Consider the following 20,164-nt stretch of genomic DNA (forward strand, 5'->3'; position numbering starts at 1 on the left):
GGACACGTCTGAGTGACTGAACTGAACTGAACTGAGCACAACCTGGGAAGGACCCCAGCCCCTCTTAAAACGCTTGCCTGAGAAAGTTCTATGTGTCCAGGAGAATTTACTGTTTGTTCTAGCCCAAAACTGGTGATAGACTCCTGAACTCCCTTCTAGAGTTTACTAGAGAATGCCTGCGGTGATAAATCCTTTCTTTGCCCTTTGAGATGTAAATCTACCATCCGAAGCTGTTTCAGCAAGAACTTGAGAGCTGTCTCTTTGAATTTCAAACATCCAGGGAGATAAGTCTCTCACCCTCAGTCCTTGCATATGCATGAGTAAACAATTTTCTAAAATTCAATACAATAAGAGCTAAGTGGGTAAAGACCTAACTTGCCTCAACTTGCACCACTGCCTCCTGTCATGAGGATAGGAGAGTTTATTTGTCCTCCGGATACACTCCCATGAACAACTCCAGGTGTCTCAGTCACAGAAAGGCCCCTTAATCCTCCTGCAGTGCCTTTCCCTAAACACACCCAGACTTTTAAAAGTCTCCAGCCCTTTGTTTAAGGGAAGTTGAGTTCAGCTCACAGCAGACCCTCACCCTATTGCAACAGTATTGCTAGATATACACTGTCCTCACAGCTCTGACTACTGAACAGCTTTGTCTTTGACAATATTGTTTTGTATTGTGCTATTGCATAACTTGAAGTTGCTGTGGAAATGTATTTTACATGTTGATCCCAGTTTGGTAGCATTTCCACTCAGGAATTAAGCATCGGGCAGCTGCCTGTTTGATCTGTGTTCGGAAACAATGCTCCAGGGTCTCCTGTGTTTCCAACGCATCTTGTCTACAGAGGCACTGACTTGCCTTTGTTCCAGACTGTCTTCTCAAGGATGTTTGTGTAGCAAACAACCTTGGAAGATAAAGTTAGTGTCTCCCTTTGGAGCAAAAGTCTATTTATTGTCCAGTATAATAAACATGATATCTCCCTTCAGGGCAAAAGTCAAACGGGCTTCAGTTGAGTTCAGTCGCTCAGTCGTGTCCGACTCTTTGCGACCCCATGAATCGTAGTACACCAGGCCTCCCTGTCCATCACCAACTCCCGCAGTTCACTCAGACTCGCTTCCATCGAGTCAATGATGCCATCCAGCCATCTCATCCTCTGTCGTCCCCTTCTCCTCCTGCCCCCAATCCCTCCCAGCATCAAAGTCTTTTCCAATGAGTCAACTCTTCCCATGAGGTGGCCAAAGTACTGGTTTCAGCTTTAGCATCATTCCTTGCAAAGAAATCCCAGGGTTGATCTCCTTCAGAATGGACTGGTTGGATCTCCTTGCAGTCCAAGGGACTCTCAAGACTCTTCTCCAACACCATAGTTCAAAAGCATCAATTCTTCGGTGCTCAGCCTTCTTCACAGTCCAACTCTCACATCCATACATGACTACTGGAAAAAGGGCTTACTGCCCGTTATAAAAGATGTAAGTTCCCTGACTTTTGCGGAGGTTCTTCTCCTGTGATGAGCTTACTACGTATGTGTGTGTGAGTGTGTGTGTGGTTACTACGTGGCCATAGGTATGAGCCTGTGGGAATCGGGGCTCCGGGAGCCAGTGGCTTGGAGATCACAGAGAAACGGGATGGTGCGCCCTGGAAGTGTGGGCATAAACTCCACCTCGCCGTGGGTTGCCTTGGACCAGTGCCAAAAAGGAGACGGGAGGGGGCCTGGACACATGAATTCCCCCCTCCCTTTCGCCTTCCCAGAGGCCACTCCGGGCCACGTTTTGCCCTTGCAGCCCATTAAGGGGAACTCTGTGCACCCGGTAGGCGCATCTGCAGTGTGGCTGCAGCCAGGCACTCGTGCACCGCAGACCGTCTCACAGCTTTCTTAGCTCACTTTCTTGTCCTCTCCCTCACTGCCCTGGGTTTGCCTTCCCAGCTCAGACAGCCACGCCGTAGTCTTTGCCTCAGTATTTTTTGAAAATCCAGGCTAAGGCACTGGCTAAGTAAAGAGTAAGGACTACAGACTGTAAAAGGTTAAACAGGTAAAAAAATATGCTCTCGGGGACACATATTCTAGAAGCATTAATAAACGATTCCCCCAAATTCAATATGATAAGTGCTGCTATAGAAATATGTATGATTTTACAAATGTACTAGGGACATAAACGAAAGCTGATTACTTCTGAAGAGTGGGTGGGGATGTCACAGTGAACCATAGAGAAGGGGTGTGTGTTAGTTTGTCTGGTTCGCTGAAACAAAGTCACGCAAACCGAGTGGCTTAAACAATAGCAACTTATTGTGTCATAGTTCTGAAGGCAAGAAGTTCAAGATCAAAGTGTTGCTAGCCCTGGTTCTCTCTGAGGGCCATGAGGGAGGGGTGTGTTCTGCACCTTTCTCCAAGCTTCTAGTGGTTGTGGTGACCCTTCCTTGGCATGTGAATCTCTGCTTTCATCTTTACATGACATTTTCCCTGTGTGAGTGCCTGGGTCCGGATCCCCCTTTCTAATTTTTGTTGGACTATAGTTGACTCACAAAGTTGTGTTCGTTTCTGGTGCACAGCAAAGTGAATCAGATACATACATTGGCCAAAAAAAGTTCATTTGGGTTTTCTGTAAGATGTTACAGAAAAACCCGAACAAACTTTTTTTTTTAACCTATTTATTTTGTATTGACCAACAAACTTTTTGGCCGATCCACTGTATCTATAGCTATATATCTCTCTTCTTTTTCAGATTCTTTCCCCTTATAAGTCATTACTGAACGCGGAGTAGAGTTCCGTGTGTTGTACGGTAGATCTTTATTTTATTTACAGCAGTGCGTGTGTGTTAATCTGGAGAAGGCAGTGGCACCCCACTCCAGCACTCTTGCCTGGAAAATCCCATGGACGGAGGAGCCTGGGAGGCTGCAGTCCATGGGGTCGCTAGGAGTCAGACACGACTGAGGCAAGTTAGCAGCAGCAGCAGCAGTATATGTGTTAATCTCAACCTCCTCATTTATCACTTTCTCCCACATTTCCTCTTTGGTAACCATAAGTTTGATTTTGAGGTCTGCGAACCAGTTTCTGTTTTACAAATAAGTTCATTTGCATCATTTCTATTAGATTCCACATTGAAGTGAGACCATGTGGTATTTGTCTTTTTTTAAACATCCTTTTTAAATAAAGACACCAGTCATACTGGACTAGCATCCCACCCTATTCCAATAAGACTTCATCTTAACTAATTACATCTGCAATGATTCTATTTCCAAATGAGGTCACATTCTTAGGGACTGGGGATTAGGACTTCAACGTATAATTTGGGGGGACACAGTTCAACCCATAAGAAGATGGTATATTTGAGCTGGACCTCAAATGTTCAGGAGTTTGCCAGGCCAACGAGAGCTGATATTACATACATCGTGAATGACACATGGGTGCGTGGAGTTTTGGAACTGTCTGGTTAATTTTGGGGAAGACTGGAGTCTAGTATGGCTGGATGGTAGAGCTAGGTCAAGGCAGGAAGGAAGTGACTGAAGATGGCTGTGGCAAGCAGGCTAGAGGCTTCGTGTGTCCCAGGGAGGAGGTGGTCCTTTATTCTGGAGCCCACTGGAAACTACCCAGTGTTTGTTGAACTGACTTTCGTTACTTCGTCCTAATTACAGTAGCAATTGGTGTGTGTAACTGTCATATCAGCTGGGACTTTGCTACCACCTGGAGGCTTTTAGAGGGCTGAAACCCCACGTCCACCATTTGTTGGTGTCCTGGGCCTCCCCTGCTCCCAGCCAGAAACTTTATAATTCTCTTCATGGAGTGCTGCTTCCGACGACATCAACCTAGATAAGAAGCCCTGTTTCTCTAGCTCCCATTAAGAAGAAAAACGAACACTTTCTGTATTTGGAAACTTTTAAGATCTGAGAGCCTTTGGAGAGGGTGGCACGGCAAAACCTGCAGCTTCCCGCCTCTCTGACTCCACTCCTTCGTCGTCTTCCTGGAGCAAGAAATCGTTTCTTGCTCCTCACACGGAAGAGCTCTGCAACATTCAGCTCCTCTGGGGTCTCATTTTCTGTGCCAAGCACCCATTTGAGTATCTTTCCCAAACAAATATCATTCTCTTCCCATGAGGAATTGAGGGGTAAAATTCTCTATTTTAAAAAAGAACTTAGAATATTGGAGTTGTATCACCAATAAATACACCAATAAATGAATACATATGAATACACCAATAAAAGTGTACATAAATCACCTATCGTATCATAAACTGTTATTATTTAGTATCTTTTGTTCCAGTCTTTAATATATTTCATAACTGGGCTCATTCTATATACCCACTTTTTTGTAACTAGATTAAAAAATTTTTGATATTACATTAAGGGAAATTTCCAGTGTTGCCAAAATCAATTTTGAAACCTAATTTCAATGGTTTTTTATTTTCACATGAACCGAATCAATCTACTTAAAGTTTCCCTGAGGTGGAATAGTTAGGTTTCTGGATTTTTATTGTTCTAAATTAGGCCATGGTAAATGTTTTGGTGCATGAATCTTGATCTACCTTTTAAATTATTACAGTATGACAGATGACTGAACGAGAAGTTACTGAGTCAAATGATAAGAATATATTAAGACTCAAGAGGCCTCCATTGCTTCTGGAAAATTTCTTGACACAGGGAAGTAGCATGCTCAGACATGATCTTTACAGATTACTCGTGTTGCAGAATCTAGGGGAAAGACAAGTAGACGCTGAACTGAACTATGGCAAATGGAGTTCGGGAGGGTGTGGTTACAGAGATGGGGAGGCAGTTCAGGGGTATTTCTAAAAATAGTCAAAAGGACTTGCTAACTGCTTATGGGAGAAGAGAAACAGTTGAAGAACCAAAGGAAACCACCTAGCTTTCCAACTTAGCGTGGAATACTGCCAGGGAGCATATTGATGTTTCTAATAGAGAAAAAGACTCGATAGCAAGGTGTATAGATATGTAGAAGAGGATAGTTTGGCTTGCAGCTTTTTTTGTTTGAATAACATACTCATTTTTAATGGCTTTCAGTGCCCTCTAACAGACATTTGGGATGATGTTTATTGGTAGGGGGAAAAATCTGTAATTTTTCTTGCCCAAAATATGCAGCTAGCTTTAGAATTCTCATAAAGAAGGGCACTGGGGTGGCAACCTGGTTAGGAGGAGTCTTGTCTTAAAGCTGCATTTTTTTTTTAAGGCAAACATCTGTTTTGTTTTTGCTTTAATTTAGATTGCATGCAGACTTAGTTACGTAAACGGAGGTTGGAGAATATTAAAGCTTCCAAGTCAGCCCTGGATAGCTACTGCTGGCATCCACTCCTTCTCATTCTAGCGCTATAACTCCAGTTTTCCTAGGAGGAATCACCCCTCTTCCACGCTCCCTTCCTGTGGTTTTAGCGCACCTGGCGCTACTCTGTGGTGCCAAGGGTGGGCAGCCAATCAGTGCCAATGGCGTTGAAGTCAAGGAGTTTCCAGGAGAACTGCTGAAAAACTCTTTCCACAGGGGTGTCTTTTTTCAAAAAATGAAATTTATCTTAATTGGAGTATAATTAGTTTACAATATTGCGATGGTTTTTGCCATACACCAACAGGAATCAGCCATGGGTGCACATGTGTCCCCCATCCTGAACCCCCTCCCACCTCCCTCCCCACCCCATCCCTCTGGCTTGACCCCAAACACAGGCTTTGAGTGCCCAGCTTCATGCATTTAACTTGCACTGGTCATCTATTTTACATATGGTAATACACAGGTTTCCACGCTATGCTCTCAAATCTGTCCACCTTCACCTTCTCCCACAGAGTCCAAAAGTCTGTTCTTTACATCTGTGTCTCTTTTGTTGCCTTGCATAAAGGATCATTGTTACTGTCTTTCTAAATTCCATATATATGTGTTAGTATACTGTATTGGTGTTTTTCTTTCTGGCTTACTTCACTCTGTATAATCGGCTCCAGTTTCATCCACCTCATTAGAACGGATTCAAATGTATTCTTTTTAATGGCTGGGTAATACTCCATTGTGTATACGTACCACAGCTTTCTTATCCATTCATCTGCTGATGGACATCTAGGTTGCTTCCATGTCCTGGCCATTATAAACACTGCTGCGATGAACACTGGGGTACACGTGTCTCCTTCAATTCTGGTTTCCTCGGTGTGTATGCCCAGCAGTGGGATTGCTGGGTCATAAGGCAGTTCTGTTTCCAGTTTTTTAAGGAATCTCGACACGGTTCTGCATAGTGGCTGTACAGTTTGCATTCCCACCAACAGCGTAAGAGGGTTCCCTTTTCTCCACACCCTCTCCGGCATTTATTGTGCGTAGACTTTTTTGATGACTGCCATTCTGACCAGCGTGAGATGATACCTTATTGTGGTTTTGATTTGCATTTCTCTAATAATGAGTGATCTTGAGCATTTTTCATGAGTGTATTAGCCATCTGCATGTCTTCTCTGGAGAAATGTCCGTTTGGTCCTTTGGTCCACTTTTTGATTGGGTCGTTTTTCTGGTATTGAGCTGCATGAACTCCCACAGGGATTTCTGAGAGAAGATGGTAGAACTGGACCTGCTGGCCCCTCTCTTGCCTTCTGGCAATGGCGTCAACTCAAAAGAAATTTGAACTGGGTTTATGCCTGGTTCTGATGGCATCTTGAGCCCCTAAGATCCAAGTGCTTTGATGCCAGTTCTAGTCTCAGTCCTTTTTGACATTAAAATTCCATTTTTATCTAAAGCCATTTTGAGTAGGTTTCGGTCACATATAACTGAAAAAGTTCTTACTAATACAGTATTGGAGATCAGAAGAAGGTTCGAGTTTTCAAAAGCTTCAACTATTCAAGATAAAACTAAAAGGAACTCTATTGTGACTACACAAGTATTCTTTTTAAAATTTAATGGTTGACAAATAAGTATGAAACACCTATTGTAGTGCCAGGCACTATGTTAGGCTCTGTACATAAAACAGGTTAAAGCTATGGTTACAGAAGCACTTTATGCACAGCACATTAAAAATCAAATCATCATAATCCATAAGTTGGCTGAATGAGCTAGCTAGAATTAGTAGCATGAATTTTGCCTTCCAAGCTTTATATACTTTGTCTTTTATTTCTTTTTGTAAAGACCTGAGGGTAACTAAAATTGGCAGGGAGCAAATAAAAAAATTTTATTTGCTTGCATTTTAATATTTCAAATGTCTGGAATATACCACACTAGGGACTCAAGTTTCAAGGTATAGATTACCAAAAGGTGTTGCAGCTTCTATTTAAAATGCCTAACAAATGTGCAGCTGTTGACGTGTAGAATTTAGGGATCTTTCTCCTGCATCCTTTTTTGCATTCTTTCGAAACGTACAGATATGAAAGCATACCTAGCAATAAAAGGTTGATTAAGCTTTCTGATGTGGCACTGGTAAAAACATTATATAAAAAGTAAGGGTAAGAACTAATCGGGGTTTTTCTCTCTGTCATTCAGCAATGGTTTACTCTTTAGCCACCCTTCTGCCTCAGCTGTCTCTTTCGGTCTTGAGTTGTCAGTTGAAGATTGTTTAATTAAGAATGTTTTTGCTTCACACTCCACCCTTGGGTCATTGAAGATTGCAATGGAAAATATAATAATGGAAAGATTATTTAGCTCTGTTATTAATATGATGCTTAAATATATAACATGGGATCCATGAGAGTGTACTGAAAAAAATCTGAAACGTGGAAAAAAATACTTCTTATTCCTCACCATCCTACATCTCATAAAAACTACATGTAACCAGCAATGAATGTGCCACAATTATACCGTAACAAAATATTTCATCTTTTCTAAGTTCACTGTCTAAATTTAAATAGCCAATGACATTTCCTTTTTCCCACCAGGGATTTTCAAGGAACTCAGTAGTGAGTTAGCAAACACATTATTTAAAAAAAATAAAAACAACACAAATACTTATGACAAAAAGAAATTGGGTATGCCCTTGTCCAGGGAACCCCACACAGGTTGTTTTATGTCTTCAGAGTGACTTCTCAAGCCTGAGTTCTTTCTTCTTCACAGGTGTCAGAAGCCTACTCTGCAGTCCCCTTCTCTTCATTCTTGTCATCCCAAGCCAAAGACAAGCTGTTGAGTGTGGCACATTTCCCCCAGGCTTGCTCACCTTCCCCTTCTAATTTTTGGCTACCCTCATTACAAGAGTTTTGATGGAAGATATTTTTCATATACTGAAGTATGGCAAAATTATTCCGGCTTACATATGATTAAACTTAAACCTTATGCTAACTAGAGCAGTCTGTTTTGTGCATCACCGACTCGGTGGACATGAGTTTGGGTAGGCTCCAAGAGTTGGTGACGGACAGGGAAGCCTGGTGTACTGCAGTCCATGGGGTCATAAAAAGTCAGACATGACTGAGTGACTGAACTGAAGTGAAACATGCATTGTACATCTGCTTTAACCATTAAAGGAAAGAATTTTTTATGGAGAATAAAGCGGAGGTTCTTTAAAAGGCTAAAAGTAGAATGACCATGCGAGCTTGCATGCTAAGTTGCCTACGTCATGTCTGACTCTTTGCGACCCCATGGACTGTGGCTCACCAGGCTCCTCTGTCCATGGGATTCTCCAGGCAAGAATACTGGAATGGATTGTCGTGCCCTCCTCCAGATCTTCCTGACCCAAGGGTAGAACCCATGTCTCTTTGTCTCCTGTATTTGCAAGTATGTTCTTTACCACTAGCACAACCTGGAAAGCCCAGAATGACCGTATGACCCAGTAACCCTGCTCCTAGGCACGTATCTGGAGAAAACCATAATTCAAAAAGATACATGCACCCCAATGTTCACTGCAGCACCATTTACAATAGCCAGGACATGGAAGTCACCTAATGTCGATCAACAAAGGAATGGATAAGGATGCGGTGTACATATTCAACAAGTTTGATGGAGGAGGAGAAGGGGACGACAGAGGATGAGATGGTTGGGTGGCACCACCGAATCAACGGACATGAGTTTGGGCAAACTCCTGGACATGGTGAAGAACAGGGAAGCCTGGCATGCTGCAGCCCATGGAGTCACAAAGAGTCAGACATGATTGAACAACAGTACATATGCAATGGAATATTGCTGCTGCTGCTGCTGCTGAGTCGCTTCAGTCGTGTCCAACTCTGTGCAACCCCATAGACGGCAGTCCACCAGGCTCCCCCATCCCTGGGATTCTCTAGGCAAGAGAGTAGGTTGCCATTTCCTTACTCAGCCATAAAAAGGAACAAAACTGTGCCATTTTCAGGGATGTGGATGGACATAGAGACTGTCCTATAAAGTATGCCAGAAAAAAAAACAAATATTGTACATAATGCATATGCATGGAATCTAGAAAAATAGTACAGCCGAACCCATTTGGAAAGCAGAAACAGACCGAGGTGTAGAGAACAAACTTATGGACACCAAGAGAAAAATCGGGGGGGATGACTGGGAGACTGGAATTGCCGTATATACACCACTCTGTATAAGATGGGTGACTAATGAATGGCACAGGGGGAAAAAAGGCACAGTCTGTTTTTAGGGCATATATTAAGTTAACCTTAAGAACACATTTCAATATACGGTGGTGGTGGTTCAGTCATCTCTAAGTCTTGGCCAACTCTCTTGAAACCATGAACTGCAGCCTGCAAGGCTCCTCTGTCCATGGGATTTCCTAGGCAAGAATACTGGAGTGGGTTGCCGTTTCCTCTCTAGGGGTTCTTCCTGACCCAGGGATTGAATCTGTGTCTCCTGCATTGCAGGCGGTCTTCTGCACTGCAGGCAGATTCTTTACCACTGAGCCACCAGGGGAGCCCCTTCAGTATACAGTAGGTGCATACAAACACCATTTGACTCCGCTTATATGAGGTAACTAGGATAGTCATATTCATAGAGTCAGAAAGTACAGCGATAGATGCCAGAGGCAGGGGTGGGGAGGGGGGATGGGGACTTAGTTTTAGATGGGAACAAAGTTTCAGTTCAGGAGAATAAAAAACCCCAGAGATGGATGATGGTGGGAGTCGCACAATGTGAGTGTACTTGGTGCCCCTGAACCGGACAGTTAACTGTGGTTAAAATTGTTTACATTATGTGACTTCTATCACAATTAAAATGTTTAAAAATAAAAAGGAATAATTGTGGTTCAAGCATCCAAAGTGGAGCTGGGTGGCCATTGTGGATGTGGTTTCAGATATGTTCCTCCATCCCTGAGAACTTGAATTTTCTGAACTGTATCAGTTTCAAGGACACCGCCAATCAGTCTCAAAACAATATCTGCTAGCAACTGCCAGCTAGAACCCTACGTTCCCAAGGTCTCCCCTGGTAACCAAGCAACCATTTTGAACCCAACCAATCCATGCTTGCCAAGAACCCTTACTCCTTTCCAGCGCCAATCCTAGTCCTTGACAATTTATGTAATTTTAGTTTTTGCCCGTATAAGCCTCCTCCATTTTGTAGTAGCCCGCTTAGCTCCTCTGTCCATGGGATTATCCTGGCAAAACTATTGGAGTGGGTAGCCATCTTCTTCTCCAGGGGATCTTCCTAACCCAGGGACGGAACCTGCATCTTCAGCTCTCCAAGCGGATTCCTTACCGCTGAGCCACCAGGGAAGCCCTCTTCTGTAGTCCAGGGAAGTACAATTCAAGTGCTTCTTGGATCTGTGTATCCCAGGCTATCGTCCTCAGTTTGGCTCAAAACTTTTCTATTTCTATTATAGATTGGTTTAGTGGCTAAGTCGAGTCTGACCCCTGAGACCCCACAGACTGTAGCCCATCAGGCTCCTCCGGCCGTGGGATTCTCCAGGCAAGAACACTGGAGTGGGGTGCCATTTCCTTCTCCAGGTATAGATTGGTATATTGATTATTTCCATTGACAGTTTTATAGCTAATCACCTGGGAATAGTAAAAATAATAAGAATTTAAAATGTCTAAAAGCTGGGAAATTTTATGAAGTGCTGATAGTTTTTCCTGCATTGTAGTTCCTGTTTTGTTAGATGATTATTGTGAACTAATTGGATTCCATTTCTACTTTCAACCTTCCTGGTGGAGTTCACCAAATCTACTCACACCTTCATAGTTTACACTGACAGAAATTATTTCCTCTGAAATAGCCCTTCTTTCCTGTATGTCAACTAGAAGTCATAGCCAAAACTGAAAAGGTATCCTCTTGTCTTAAATTGGTAATTTGCATCTTTGAGGAAGCAGAAATAGGGTAACATTCAGTCCAAGGTATGGATGCCATCTAGGAATCATCACCTCTTTCTTAAAAAGATGCTAGTTTATTCTAGCTTTTTTTTTTTTTTTTAAGATTTCCAAGTTTTGGTATTTCCCAAGGAAATAAACACTGATTTTTTTTTCCAGACACAGAAGATTCATACTTGTGTTTTATAAATTATTTTTTCTTGTTGTAAACCTTGGGGTTATCATTCTGGATTTAAAATCTTTTAAAACACTGACTTCAAATTATTTTTATAGGTACTGGTAAATTCCATGAGAGAGGAGGCATTCAGAAAACTGAGTAGGAGAGAACTGACCTAGAACTCATTGCTTCTAGTATTTGTGCTTACAGGCTCATTCTCCAGCGTCAGTAAGACTGAAGACATCCTCATCATCACCACCATTCGAGAAGTATCAAAACAGTCCTCTAAAAACACAAAATCAGGTACCATTGCTGCTGCTGCTGCTAAGTCGCTTCAGTCGTGTCCGACTCTTGTGAGACCCCATGGACGGCAGCCCAGCAGGCTCCCCTGTTCACGGGATTCTCCAAGCAAGAACACTGGAGTGGGGTGCCATTTCCTTCTCCCGTACCATTGCTATTTATCAAGAAATAGGATCTGGCGTGTGATTTTACGAGTTAAACTCTTCTTTTAGCTTTGAGGTCACGTATACAAATAAGAAAACGTGTATTCAGAAAGTCAGGTTTTAGTCCCACGCAATGTCTGCTACAGTGAGCACCATGAAGCTGCCAGAAAAGCATACACACGCACAAGGTAAAAGGAACGATTCAACAAGGAGGTTAACATCCTGGTGTTGATTCTCCCCGCATAAGTGTAGTTCTGGCCGAGGACGGGGGCCTGGTGAGACCGACAGGCGCTCTGCAGCAGCAGGGGACAAGGGCGGCCGAGAGTCCGCCCGGAGCCGGAGCGGGATGCGATCAGGGCAGCCGAGGTCATCGGTCCTGGCCGAAGATAGCCGAGCTAGACCCGTGCAGCTAGAGGCGGAGCAGGAGAACCGGGCCCAGCGACGGTCCCGGCAGCGCCCCCGCCGGGAGGGGCGGGGCGAGGCGCGCGCGGGCGGCGGGGGCCGGGGCCCCGGGCCTGGGCTCGGGGGCGCGCGCACGCCGCGGGTCTGGGCTCAGGGGTCGGGGGCCGTGCGGCGCGGGTCTGGGCTCGGGGGCGCGCGCGGCGCGGGTCTGGACTCGCGGGTGGGGGGGCGCGCGGCGCGGGTCTGGGCTCGGAGAGCGCGCGCACGCCGCCGGTCTGGGCTCGGGGGCGCGCGCGGCGCGCGCGGCGCGGGCCCGCCGAGCTGTGGGACGAGGCCGCGGCGGCACGCGAACGCCGCAGGGGGACCGGGGCGGCGGCGGCTGAGGAGTGGAGACGGGAGGCGGGTCCTCGCTCGCTCGGCTCACGGCTTGGGCGCTGCGGGCTGAGGAGACCAGGCGGCCGAGGCGGCGAAGGGGGGGCGCGCGGCAGTCCCCCACCTCACCTGACGGCCGGCGGCGCCCGCGGCCCTCAGCATGCGCCGCGAGGCAAGGGCTCCGCTCCCGCCCGTGGGCTGAGGCGGCGCCGGCGGCGGCAGGGAGAGGCGGCATGCGGCTGCCGGGCGCGGCGTAGAGGACGCGGCAGGCGGCGAGTGCCGGCCGCCGGGGGAGGGCTCGCTTCGCCCGGCCGCCGCCGCCTCCCGCCGCCGGGCGCCCGAGCGGAGCGGCGCGGCGGGCTGGGCGCCCCGACATGGCGGCCAGGAGCGCCCCGAGCTGCCACCTGCGGCTCGAGTGGGTGTACGGCTACCGGGGCCACCAGTGCCGCAACAACCTCTACTACACGGCGGCCAAGGAGATCGTGTACTTCGTGGCGGGCGTCGGCGTGGTGTACAGCCCGCGCGAGCACCGGCAGAAGTTCTACCGGGGCCACAGCGACGACATCATCAGGTACGCGGCCCGCTCGCGCAGGGCGCCGCGCCCCGAAGGGGAGGCCCGGCGCCGCTGTCCCGACCCTGCCCTCTGGGCACCGGGAAACCAGTGCCCTTTCCCGTCTTCGTATCCTGAGTCTGCCCCGCGGGTCGCTGCGATGGCCCCAAGTCCGCGGGTCCTCCCTTCTCCCTTCCTCAGATGGGTGCAGTGTACCGAAAGCTGCTGTGGGTTGCATTTTTACCCCTTGAAATCTCGTCGGAGACTGCTTATTAAACGAATTCTTAGAGCGCCAGAGGAAAGTCCTTTACCCAGTAGAGAACGCAGAAGAGTCCCGTAAGCGCTAGGCTGGTTCGGGGGAGCGCGGCCGGGCTGGCATCCTAGAGGGCACTCGGCTCTTGGCCATAATAACTCGTTGAGGTTTCACCGCCTGCTGTTATCAGCAGATAGAAATCCCGGCAACCTTCAGGCAGTTCATCGGACTTTAAAATTTGCACACCTGAAGGCAGTTTGAGGGTAAGGATTGATTAAACCCATCCACACACACCCCTCCCCCGCCCAATCATTTTAGGTGCTAAAATTATTCTGATTTCCATTTCTCTTGTTTCCTTTTTGGTAAAGCACTCCTAAATAAGTTTACTTTTTTTTTTTTCACTTAAATCACAATTTTGTCTACATTTTAATTCTTCTTTGATCGTCATCTTAAAATTGGTCCCAGTGCTTGTTTCCATTTCTTTAGTGAGCGGTGTATTTGAAATAGCATTTTCCATCAGTGTCTCAGCAGAACTTTTGTGGCAAATGAAGTTAAGAGCAGCAGAGATTATTTTAGACTGTTGATTATTGTCTCAAGCACAGCATATTTGTCGTTGATAAAGAGAGATGTGTTTTAAAACATTTTGAGACTCTGTGTATATGTGTTTTTAAGAGATTCTATGATTGGGTTTGATTACTCAGTTTTATCCCCCTATCTGTGTTCCACAGGACTTAAACTGTGCAATTAAAACCCATTTGGTATCATGTTTTGTAGGCAAAACACTCTGGTACTTAAATACCATAAATAAAGATCTGTTTTGCATGTCTGCACATTTATGCTCTGTAAGAGAGGGAGGGAGGCCTAGGACAAACAAAAGGTAGGGCAAGATAGAATAAAGATAAAGAGAGCAGAAACAGATTGTGGAATAGGAAATGAGGCAGTGTTTGGGGTTCAGTGTGTGTGTGTGTGTGTGCTTACATATATTATGTCAGACTCTTTGAGACCCCATGGACTGTAGCCTGCCAGGCTCCACTGTCCATGGAATTCTCCAGGCAAGAATACCAGGTGGGTTGCCATTTCCTTCTCCAGGGGATTTTCCCCCATGCAGGGATCGAACCCTGGTCTCCTACACTGCAGGCAGATTCTTTACCATCTTGTGTGTTATTCACCCCAAGAGTAGAATTTACCCCAGTTCTTTGTCTTTTTCCCTGATCCTTTCCGGTTTCTCTCTTCTTTTCCATGTGTTAATCACAGTTCAGGGGATAGTTAAGTTTATCTAGTGGAAACAGCCTTGACTGAAGTCCTCCTCCAGATATTCAGTCTGTTAGGCTCCTTTCAGTAGGTGGGGTCGGTAGGTGCAAAGGATGCTGAGGTGCACTTCTATTGTTTTTACTCCTTGGTAGTTGAGAGTAATATGGTATGAAGATCTTCTGAAACCGGATACAATTATTTTTGATGGGGTAAGTGATGCTTTGTTTATTCTTCCAGCAGTAATTTGAACCTATATGTCACATGGCTTGAATTTTTAAAATTGTGTTTCAGTAAACTGCAAGGAAGAGATGCTTATGCTTTCCTTTGGTGTACATAGTTGCATAACCATAGATGTAGTGTCTCAAAATGTTTGAAAATGACAGATTAGTCTAATTTTTGCCTTAATTAGATACTTGCTTGTGACTTTATGCAAATGATTCACCCTCAAAATAATTTATAACAGTAAAAAGTTTGCTTGAAAATTGCCATGGCAATTGCATCCTGAAATCGTGGCACAAATTTAATACAGTACTAAGACTAAGCAATCAAAGAGTTTGATTTCCAGTCAAAAACTGGAAATTTTGTTTCAAGCAATAATGGTAGAAATCATTCTTGTTTGTGAAAGTTCAACGTTTTCAAATTTGTTTCAATTCAGTGTTTGAAATACAGGTATAGTTACTACTGTAATTTTCCAATTATGTCACAACAGAAAATGAAATTTTTATAAATGGTACCGTGGTGGAAAACAATGTTGCTGTAATGTTAGCCTTATTAATAAAACGCCATTGCTGTATTTATCATCTGTTTTATTTTCATATTTTTTGAAACTTAGGTAAACTTATTAAATATAACTTAGTCTGAATGTAAGACTGTACCAGAATGAGCAAGTCATTGTCTTTAGGTTTTAAAAATGCAAGTGCCGTATTGGTTGGAAAGACAAAAGTAAGGATCATTTGCTTTCCAGTTCTGTCGTCTTACCACACCTAGCATTGCCAGCGGTGGTGCCACATGACTTTATCATTTTGTCTGTGTTACGTGTAATTATCTTACTTCTTTTTACTAGATATGTATGTATATCGTGTTCTTTCCTTTAGTTATATTTATTTCAGTATTACTGATTTATATAGAAATTTGTTTCACTGTCAGAATTTTAGTCACTTTTTTTTCTTATTTTCTATGTCCCAAGTTATATTGATAAAATTCTCTAGTTATTAAATGTTTGTTACAGGTTTAAGAGTAAGTTAGAGACTACTGGCAGTTTTACTATAAAATGCACATCTGTAGCGTGGTCTATATTTTGAAACTTTTGCCAGCTGTCTTCCCAATGGATACAGTAGCTTTTTAAATTAGTTTTTCTAGATACCACCCATCAACACATTTTTGACAAGTTTGTATTTGAAGTGGATGTTACTGATAGTTCTCAAAACATGTATCACCAGTGAAGACCGTTAATGGAATGTAGTTAACTTGGTGCATTTTGTTACTACTTTTTTTTTTTTTTCTTTAGACAAAATGAAAGGTAGAGTAGCTCGTCAATTGTGGCAGGTGGTGCTCTTGAGAAAAAATACTGATCAGGCTTCACCATAGTCTAGTAAAAGTGGTTTCTAACGACTCTGTACTTATAGTATGAAAATTTCATTTATTCAACACAAGTCAGAATTGTTGTTGGAAAAGCGTTTTGAAATATATGATGTTTCCATGGTGGGTCAGTGTGTTTTGTGTTTATGGGTTGAGGGCAGCAACTTTCTCAGGTCTGGCGGGAATCACCACAAGCCTACTGGTTGTCTACTTAATGTTTCCAGATATATGGTCAACCTGACTGATCATCCCAAACCTGACTGATCATCAGAATCATTTAAGGAGCTTTTTGCCATTTTTTTTAGCCTTTTCATGAGATGTACTAAGCTAGAATCCTCTAGAGCTGGATCCCAGAAATTTGTTTTTCACACAGTGCCCCCGGATGATTCTGTTTAGGAAACACATTGCCAATCTGTATCCCAAAACATGCATGTGTAGAATTATTAAATAAGCAGTTTGAGAAGTGGGTAGAACTCCTTCCTTCAAACTTGATTCCAGAATTTTCTTAAGCATTGTGTAATATTCAGAAGCCGTACTTCAGAAAGTATTAAGCAACATACAGATTTAGTAAAATGTCCCCATGTTTAAGTAACTAGAATTGGTGGTCTTAACTTTTACAGACTATATAATAATTTTTTTCTGTAAGATTTCATTTTGTGTGTTTGGATATCAAAATATTTATGGTTGTTTTTCAAATGCTGCATAGTTTAAGAGGTAAAATTAACATGTTTTCAGGCAAAGGTTGGAATTATATAGAATAATAGTTCAAACTATCATAAATGTACCTTAAGTGTATATTATTAGGGTAAAAGAGAAATTTTAGATTTGTATTATAATTGTTTCCTTTTTTATTTTATGATGTCTAATAGACAGATAACTAATAAAATATATTTTATATAAATTAAGGAAAACATATGGTGAATAAATTCTTAGAAACTATTAAGAAATAAGAATAGTTCCTTAGAAACGATCAACTTACTGTTCCTTCAAGGCTTTTCACTCATCCAAGAAATATTTATTGAACTCCTTCTTTGTGTCTAGCCTGAAGGTATTAGGAGTTAAACCCTGCCAGTCAAGTATAAGATTCCTGTGTGTACCAGGGATCGCATTAGTGTACCTGGGGTATGGTGTATGCGGGCGTATAACAGTTACAGGGATGTGTCCCAGTGAGTGGAACACCCAGGCAGGCTGGGTCTTGAAGGACAATGGAGAGGCAGAGTCATGGGGGAAGCGAGCAAAGGCACAGCATTCTGAAGAGAGGCGGTGCCGTATGCAGTGGTTTCATGCTAAGAGAAAATAACTGAAAAAGTCATCTGTACTCGCTGTCTTCAGCCCTTTTTCTCCCATTCAGTCCTGGCTCTATTTTATTTCACCGTTGCAGCTCTTGTCAAGGTCACCAGTGACCTCCACAGTGCTCTATCCAGAGGTCAGTTCTCTGTTCTCATCTTTTTTGATTTATCATCATCATTTGCCACAGTTGGTTACACCCACATTCTTAAGACACTTTCTTAAGTGGTGTCTGGGATACATATTAGTGTAAAAATAGGTATTTCTTGTTTTACTTAGTCTTTCAGCAGATATTTATTGAGCACCTATTCTTATTTGCCAGTGGCTGTTTTTAGCACTAGAATTACAGCAGTGAACCAAACAAGTGAAATTCCCAACCTTCACTGACACTTTATGTACTGGGGGGAGGTAATAAACAAGGTAAATTCCACATTTATGCACATATATTGAAATATGTATGTGGTATGTACATATATATTATTTTGTGTATATAGTGGTGTATCTGTCTGTGTGTGTGTAGATATATATAATATGTAAGGGCTAGGGGAAAAAAGCAGGAAAGTGAGACACAGACTATTGGAAAGAGTTTAGATAGAAGTTTGGGTAGGGGAGCCAGGAAGGCCTCCTTAAAATATAAATGTAACGCTTGAGTGGAGCCATGGAGGTGAGGGACTGTGCCGGGTGGCTGTCTGGAGGGAATGACGTTGCAGGCAAAGGACGTCACGTTCAGAGGCCTGGAGTGGAATGCCTCGTGTGTTTGAGGGGCAGTAGGAGAGTTAGAGTGGCTGGAGTGCAGTGAATTCCCATAAAAGCACAGAGTCGAGGTCTGATGAAGAATGGTGGTGGCACAGATTGGTTAGGACTTCGTGGGCTATTGAGAAGATTTTTTTGCCTTCACATCTGAGGGAGATTAGAAGCCAGTGGAACAATTTAATCAAATTAGTGACCTAATTTGAGTTAATGGTTTGACAAGGTCACTCTGGATCCTGTATTGATGATGGAGGGAGAAGTGAAAGATGGAAGCAGACAGACCACTTAGGAGACTTAGAAGAGATGTTGGTGGCTTGGGCCAAAGCTGTAACAATGGGAGCAGTGAGAAACCACTCGACATACTTTGAAGACAGAGGCAGCGTGACTTACTAGTGGGCCAGGTGTAAATTGTGACAGGAAAGAAGGTCAGTGATGATTGCAGTTTGGGGCCAGAACACCTGAGAATGGGGTTGCCTGTTAGTGAATTAGCAAAGGCTGTGGGGAGGGCAGATTTTCTGCTTTGGGAGAAAGGGACGATCATGAGCTGTTTTAGATACTAATAGACAACCAACCCAGAGAAGGCAATGGCACCCCACTCCAGTACTCTTGCCTGGAAAATCCCATGGATGGAGGAGCCTGGTGGGCTACAGTCCATGGGGTCACTGAGGGTTGGACATGACTGAGCGACTTCACTTCACTTTTCATTTTCATGCATTGGAGAAGGAAATGGCAACCCACTCCAGTACTCTTGCCTGGAAAATCCCGGGGATGGGTGAGCCTAGTGGGCTGCCGTCTATGGGGTCGCACAGAGTTGGACACGACTGAAGTGACTTAGCAACAGCAGCAGACAACCAACCAAGTGGGCTTGTACATTAGGCCAGTTGAACATACATGTCCATAATCCAGGGAAGCAGTCTGCGCTGGGATAAATTTGAGTGTTACCAGCATGTAGGTAGTATTTAAAGTCATAACCCTGGATGAGGTCACTGAGGGAGTGAATGTAAAGAATCTGAACAATGGATTCCCGTGGCCCTCCAACGTTTAAATATTCAGAAGATGAAAAAGAACGGACAAAACAGTGGCCAGAGAGACAGGAGAAAAACCGAGAGATGTAGAGTCATGGAAATCAAGTTAAAAACAGTGTTTCAGGGGGAAGAAAGTGACCAGCTGTATCAAGTCAGATGGGCAGCACTTCACCTTAGTGGAGATGTTAGCTGTTTTGCAGTGATCACATTGTGACCGTGACTGTTGAGGAGGCCGTGTACGGATGTTTATACGATCAAGGGAGGAGAGGGAGCGGAAAGAAGTCATCAGGATGAGTCATGTCATCACAGGTGTGCAGAACTGGCCTCCTTCAGGGTCTGCTCCTGCAGCTGCTAGTTTGGTTGATTATTTTTTAAATGGCACATGGCTGGTAGCTCTAGATACTTGCTGTTCAAAGATATAGTCCTTAGACCATCACTTTCGGCATTACCTCGGAGCTCATTAGAAAAGCAGTTCTCAAACCTCACCCCAGGCCTGCTGAATTAGAATTTTAACAGCATTCTCAGGTAGTGTTATGGGTTTGAAATATTAAAATTGTGGGTTTTGATATTAAAGTTTGAAAAGCACACTCTAGGCCAGTGGTTTTCAGTGCTGTCCTTTAACCAACACATTAGCATCACCTGGAAGACTGTTAGAAATGCAGATTGTCAAACTGCATCCCAGACCTAATCAGAAACTCTGGATGTGGGGCCCAACAATCCACTTTAATTACCTCCATGTGATATTGATGTATTCTGAAGTTTGAAAAACATTGCTCTAGATTCTTGATTTTCAATCCTGGCTGCATACTAGAATCACTTGGTGAGTTAAAGCAAAGTAAAACCACCAGTGCCTGAGTCTCATCCCTAGAAATTCCAATTTAATTTATTTAGGATGGGTCTCAGGTGTAATTTATTTGTTGCTGTTTGCGTCTGTCTTTAAG

General features: G+C 43.9%; 1 protein-coding gene across 12 annotated transcripts in view; it reads left to right on the forward strand.

The window, feature by feature from the left end:
• The window catches only part of EML5 (echinoderm microtubule associated protein like 5), a 154,599-nt gene continuing 147,094 nt past the window's right edge, over positions 12,660-20,164 (forward strand). For 10 of the 12 annotated variants that reach the window (XM_018053865.1, XM_018053866.1, XM_018053868.1 and 7 more), the window contains exon 1: positions 12,850-13,100. In XM_018053865.1, the coding sequence (XP_017909354.1) occupies positions 12,904-13,100 (197 nt within the window). In that variant the 5' untranslated portion in view covers positions 12,850-12,903. Of the gene's footprint in view, positions 13,101-20,164 lie in introns of all 12 variants that reach the window. The other 2 variants (XM_018053859.1, XM_018053860.1) reach the window with 1 other exon arrangement.

Source organism: Capra hircus, chromosome 10 (assembly GCF_001704415.2).
Source record: "Capra hircus breed San Clemente chromosome 10, ASM170441v1, whole genome shotgun sequence".
Taxonomy (NCBI): domain Eukaryota; kingdom Metazoa; phylum Chordata; class Mammalia; order Artiodactyla; family Bovidae; genus Capra; species Capra hircus.